General features: G+C 40.7%; 1 protein-coding gene across 3 annotated transcripts in view; it reads right to left on the bottom strand.

Annotated features, from left to right (window-relative positions):
- The window catches only part of ccdc88c (coiled-coil domain containing 88C), a 113,582-nt gene that overhangs the window by 103,402 nt on the left and 2,680 nt on the right, over window positions 1-7,500 (bottom strand). For all 3 annotated transcript variants that reach the window (XR_013932170.1, XM_080414858.1, XM_080414857.1), the window contains exon 2: window positions 6,267-6,391. Coding sequence is in view for 2 of the 3 variants with exons in the window: in XM_080414858.1 (XP_080270984.1) it covers window positions 6,267-6,391 (125 nt within the window). In the remaining variant the exon portion in view is untranslated. The remainder of the gene's footprint in view (window positions 1-6,266; window positions 6,392-7,500) is intronic.

Here is a 7,500-nt window from a genome sequence, read left to right on the forward strand (position 1 = left end):
TTGATTTTAATTGTTTCTGAAAAGATTACAATTATTAGAATTAGTAGACCTACCTTATGCCTAACCTACCTTATTACCTTATGTCTAACCTACCTTATGTCTAACCTACCTTATGTCTAACCTACCTTATGTCTAAGCTACCTTATGTCTAATCTACCTTATGTCTAACCTACCTTATGTCTAATCTACCTTATGTCTAAGCTACCTTATGTCTAACCTACCTTATGTCTAACCTACCTTATGTCTAATCTACCTTATGTCTAAGCTACCTTATGTCTAATCTACCTTATGTCTAAGCTACCTTATGTCTAACCTACCTTATGTCTAACCTACCTTATGTCTAACCTACCTTATGTCTAATCTACCTTATGTCTAACCTACCTTATGTCTAACCTACCTTATGTCTAATCTACCTTATGTCTAACCTACCTTATGTCTAACCTACCTTATGTCTAATCTACCTTGTGTCTAACCTACCTTATGTCTAACCTACCTTATTACCTTATGTCTAACCTACCTTATGTCTAACCTACCTTATTACCTTATGTCTAACCTACCTTATGTCTAAGCTACCTTATGTCTAACCTACCTTATGTCTAACCTACCTTATGTCTAACCTACCTTATGTCTAATCTACCTTATGTCTAACCTACCTTATGTCTAATCTACCTTATGTCTAACCTACCTTATGTCTAAGCTACCTTATGTCTAATCTACCTTATGTCTAAGCTACCTTATGTCTAAGCTACCTTATGTCTAACCTACCTTATGTCTAACCTACCTTATGTCTAACCTACCTTATGTCTAATCTACCTTATGTCTAACCTACCTTATGTCTAACCTACCTTATGTCTAATCTACCTTATGTCTAACCTACCTTATGTCTAACCTACCTTATGTCTAACCTACCTTATGTCTAATCTACCTTATGTCTAACCTACCTTATGTCTAACCTACCTTATTACCTTATGTCTAACCTACCTTATGTCTAACCTACCTTATTACCTTATGTCTAACCTACCTTATGTCTAACCTACCTTATGTCTAACCTACCTTATGTCTAACCTACCTTATGCCTAACCTACCTTATGTCTAAGCTACCTTATGTCTAATCTACCTTATGTCTAACCTACCTTATGTCTAACCTACCTTATGTCTAACCTACCTTATGTCTAACCTACCTTATGTCTAACCTACCTTATGTCTAACCTACCTTATGTCTAAGCTACCTTATGTCTAAGCTACCTTATGTCTAAGCTACCTTATGTCTAACCTACCTTATGTCTAACCTACCTTATGTCTAAGCTACCTTATGTCTAAGCTACCTTATGTCTAAGCTACCTTATGTCTAACCTACCTTATGTCTAAGCTACCTTATGTCTAAGCTACCTTATGTCTAGGCTACCTTATGTCTAACCTACCTTATGTCTAACCTACCTTATGTCTAAGCTACCTTATGTCTAAGCTACCTTATGTCTAAGCTACCTTATGTCTAAGCTACCTTATGTCTAACCTACCTTATGTCTAACCTACCTTATGTCTAAGCTACCTTATGTCTAAGCTACCTTATGTAGACCTACCTTATGTCTAACCTACCTTATGTCTAACCTACCTTATGTCTAACCTCATGTACATACTGTTATGTAGACCTACCTTATGCCTAACCTCATGTACATACTGTTATGTAGACCTACCTTATGTCTAACCTCATGTACATACTGTTATGTAGACCTACCTTATGCCTAACCTCATGTACATACTGTTATGTAGACCTACCTTATGTCTAACCTCATGTACATACTGTTATGTAGACCTACCTTATGTCTAACCTCATGTACATACTGTTATGTAGACCTACCTTATGTCTAACCTCATGTACATACTGCTATGTAGACCTACCTTATGTCTAACCTCATGTACATACTGTTATGTAGACCTACCTTATGTCTAACCTACCTTATGTCTAACCTCATGTACATACTGTTATGTAGACCTACCTTATGTCTAACCTCATGTACATACTGTTATGTAGACCTACCTTATGTCTAACCTACCTTATGCCTAACCTCATGTACATACTGTTATGTAGACCTACCTTATGTCTAACCTCATGTACATACTGCTATGTAGACCTACCTTATGCCTAACATCATGTACATACTGTTATGTAGACCTACCTTATGCCTAACATCATGTACATACTGTTATGTAGACCTACCTTATGCCTAACATCATGTACATACTGTTATGTAGACCTACTACACCTACCTTATATCTAATCATTTCTCCAAACACAGAAATGGAGAGTTTTGAAACTCTTCACTTCAGCATACCACTGCCACTAATAATAAGTAGAACTAGAAAAAGTGCTCCTCACCAGGTCAGGTAGGTTATTATGGCCTCCTGGTGGCGCTATAATAGGCCAATGTGAAAAGGGTGCCATTTCTTCTTAGGCCTTTCACAGCAATCGGACAATGCATTCATGGTTTGAGGCATTTTGGGCCAGCAATGTTTTGAATTCGCCAATCAGGATGGAATATGAAAAATCTGATGGATCCGTCTTGATCACTTGACTAAAGAGATAATGTGTAACGATTTGCGTGAAGTAATATTAAAAAAAATAGTTTTGCAAAAGTAGCGCTATAATAGGGTAATGTTGAAAGGGTGGCATTTGTTTGAATGTGCGCGCAAAGTTCATTGTAATCGGATGCTGCGTTCATGATTTGCGTTTTTTTGTTCAAAACTTTAGATGCCGATCTTAGCCAATCAGGAAGGAATATAAAAAATCAAACAGATCCGTCTTGATCACATGACTAGAGATCATGTGTACCGATTTGCATGAAATTTGAATAAAATCTGGAGGAGTAATATCCAAAAATGTGTTTTACATAGGTCGGCCTCCTGGTGGCGCTATAAAAGGCAGATGGGAAAAATGCAGGGCAAAGGATTTCATTGGCCTCTAGGGAGTGGGCATACAAAGTTTCACACAGATCGGTGAAGTTACAGGTAAAAACACGAATCGGCCTGTTATAGCGCCACCATGAGGCTGATTTGAATAATTTCAAGTGGCATTTCTTCCTCGACCTAGTGGGAATGTGTGCCAAATTTCACGTAAATCACACACAGTGTTCATGATTTGAGGCATTTTGTTCAAAACGGAGCACTCCTGCAAGCCAATCTTAGCCAATCAGAATGGAATATGAAAATTCTGAAAATGACTGACTGACGGAATGAAGGACTGAAGGACAGAAGGACAGACGGACAGACGGACAGACGGACTGAAGGACTGAAGGACGGACTGACGGACTGACGGACTGAAGGACTGACGGAATGAAGGACTGACGGACTGACGGACTGACGGACTGAAGGACTGACGGACTGAAGGACTGACGGACTGAAGTACAGACGGACTGAAGGACTGACGGACTGAAGGACTGACGGAATGAAGGACTGAAGGACAGAAGGACAGAAGGACTGACGGACTGACGGACTGACGGACTGACGGACTGACGGACTGACGGACTGAAGGACTGAAGGACAGACGGACTGACGGACTGACGGACTGACGGACTGACGGACTGAAGGACTGACGGAATGAAGGACGGACTGACGGACTGACGGAATGAAGGACTGAAGGACAGAAGGACTGACGGACTGACGGACTGACGGACTGACGGACTGACGGACTGACGGACTGAAGGACTGACGGAATGAAGGACGGACTGACGGACTGACGGACTGACGGACTGAAGGACTGAAGGACAGACGGACTGACGGACTGACGGACTGACGGACTGAAGGACTGAAGGACAGACGGACTGACGGACAGAAGGACAGACGGACTGACGGACTGACGGACAGACGGACTGAAGGACTGAAGGACAGAAGGACAGACGGACTGACGGACTGACGGACTGACGGACTGACGGACTGAAGGACAGACGGACTGACGGACTGACGGACTGAAGGACTGAAGGACGGACTGACGGACTGACGGACTGAAGGACTGAAGGACTGAAGGACTGACGGACTGACGGACTGAAGGACTGAAGGACTGAAGGACTGAAGGACTGACGGACTGACGGACTGACGGACTGAAGGACTGAAGGACTGAAGGACTGAAGGACTGACGGACTGAAGGACTGAAGGACTGAAGGACTGAAGGACTGAAGGACAGAAGGACTGAAGGACTGAAGGACTGACGGACTGACGGACTGAAGGACTGAAGGACTGAAGGACTGACGGACTGAAGGACTGAAGGACTGAAGGACTGAAGGACTGACGGACTGACGGACTGACGGACTGAAGGACTGAAGGACTGAAGGACTGAAGGACTGACGGACTGAAGGACTGAAGGACTGAAGGACTGAAGGACTGAAGGACAGAAGGACTGAAGGACTGAAGGACTGACGGACTGACGGACTGAAGGACTGAAGGACTGAAGGACTGAAGGACTGAAGGACTGAAGGACAGAAGGACTGAAGGACTGAAGGACTGACGGACTGACGGACTGAAGGACAGAAGGACTGAAGGACTGAAGGACTGAAGGACAGAAGGACTGAAGGACTGAAGGACGGACTGACGGACTGACGGACTGAAGGACTGACGGAATGAAGGACTGACGGACTGACGGACTGACGGACTGAAGGACTGACGGACTGAAGGACTGACGGACTGAAGTACAGACGGACTGAAGGACTGACGGACTGAAGGACTGACGGAATGAAGGACTGAAGGACAGAAGGACAGAAGGACTGACGGACTGACGGACTGACGGACTGACGGACTGACGGACTGACGGACTGAAGGACTGAAGGACAGACGGACTGACGGACTGACGGACTGACGGACTGACGGACTGAAGGACTGACGGAATGAAGGACGGACTGACGGACTGACGGAATGAAGGACTGAAGGACAGAAGGACTGACGGACTGACGGACTGACGGACTGACGGACTGACGGACTGACGGACTGAAGGACTGACGGAATGAAGGACGGACTGACGGACTGACGGACTGACGGACTGAAGGACTGAAGGACAGACGGACTGACGGACTGACGGACTGACGGACTGAAGGACTGAAGGACAGACGGACTGACGGACAGAAGGACAGACGGACTGACGGACTGACGGACAGACGGACTGAAGGACTGAAGGACAGAAGGACAGACGGACTGACGGACTGACGGACTGACGGACTGACGGACTGAAGGACAGACGGACTGACGGACTGACGGACTGAAGGACTGAAGGACGGACTGACGGACTGACGGACTGAAGGACTGAAGGACTGAAGGACTGACGGACTGACGGACTGAAGGACTGAAGGACTGAAGGACTGAAGGACTGACGGACTGACGGACTGACGGACTGAAGGACTGAAGGACTGAAGGACTGAAGGACTGACGGACTGAAGGACTGAAGGACTGAAGGACTGAAGGACTGAAGGACAGAAGGACTGAAGGACTGAAGGACTGACGGACTGACGGACTGAAGGACTGAAGGACTGAAGGACTGAAGGACTGACGGACTGAAGGACTGAAGGACTGAAGGACTGAAGGACTGACGGACTGACGGACTGACGGACTGAAGGACTGAAGGACTGAAGGACTGAAGGACTGACGGACTGAAGGACTGAAGGACTGAAGGACTGAAGGACTGAAGGACAGAAGGACTGAAGGACTGAAGGACTGACGGACTGACGGACTGAAGGACTGAAGGACTGAAGGACTGAAGGACTGAAGGACTGAAGGACAGAAGGACTGAAGGACTGAAGGACTGACGGACTGACGGACTGAAGGACTGAAGGACTGAAGGACTGAAGGACATGGTGCAAAACATACGGTAGTTCAGAATGTGTTTTAAAGTGGGGATGAGAATGTAGGGAAATGATTTCTATTTTTTTAAAATGTCCCCATCAGTGTGTTCAACACCTCAAGTGTGACACACACACACACACACACACACACACACACACACACACACCTGGATGTGCTGACTACAACCTGAAACCAAACAGACAGGATGTGGTTGTCACATACACACACACATACACACACACACACATACACACACACACGTACACACAGGAAACCGTTGATTAACTCTCTGCACACACCTACACACAGAGATGGTTTCAATTGACTGGCATTATAAAGACACACACACACACACACACACACACACACACACACACACACACACACACACACACACACACACGCGCACACGCACACACACACACACACACACGCACACTCACATGTGTGTCATGATCTTGTGCAGGAACACTCCGTCCACCAGCTCCATGAACATGTTGACTCGTTCCTCTGACGTTATCTCTGAGGTCACCGCGCCACACGACCCCAACGGACCCAAAGTACGAACCTGGAAAATATTATTATACATTATTTAAACCTATGAATATACATTTATATATTATTATACATTATTTAAACCTATGAATATACATTTATATATTATTATACATTATTTAAACCTATAAATATACATTTATATATTATTATACATTATTTAAACCTATGAATATACATTTATATATTATTATACATTATTTAAACCTACAAATATACATTTATACATTATTATACATTATTTAAACCTATGAATATACATTTATATATTATTATACATTATTTAAACCTATGAATATACATTTATATATTATTATACATTATTTAAACCTATGAATATACATTTATATATTATTATACATTATTTAAACCTACAAATATACATTTATACATTATTATACATTATTTAAACCTATAAATATACATTTATACATTATTATACATTATTTAAACCTATGAATATACATTTATATATTATCATACATTATTTAAACCTATAAATATACATTTATATATTATTATACATTATTTAAACCTATAAATATACATTTATATATTATAATACATTATTTAAACCTATAAATATACATTTATATATTATTATACATGATTTAAACCTATAAAAATACATTTATATATTATTTAAACCTATAAAAATACATTTATACATTATTATACATTATTTAAACCTATAAATATACATGTATATATTATTTAAACCTATAGATATACAATTATACATTATTATACATTATTTAAACCTATAAATATACATTTATATATTATTTAAACCTATATATATATTTACATATTATTATACATTATTTAAACCTATACATATACATTTATATATTATTATACATTATTTAAACCTATAAATATACATTTATATATGATTTAAACCTATAAATATACATTTATACATTATTTAAACCTATAAATATACATTTATATATTATTTAAACCTATAAATATACATTTATATATTATTATACATTTAAACCTATGAATATACATTTATATATTATTATACATTATTTAAACCTATAAATATACATTTATATATTATTTAAACCTATAAATATACATGTATATATTATTATACATTATTTAAACCTATAA

This window comes from Gymnoscopelus braueri (assembly GCF_963280865.1).
Source record: "Gymnoscopelus braueri genome assembly, chromosome: 19".
NCBI lineage: Eukaryota > Metazoa > Chordata > Actinopteri > Myctophiformes > Myctophidae > Gymnoscopelus > Gymnoscopelus braueri.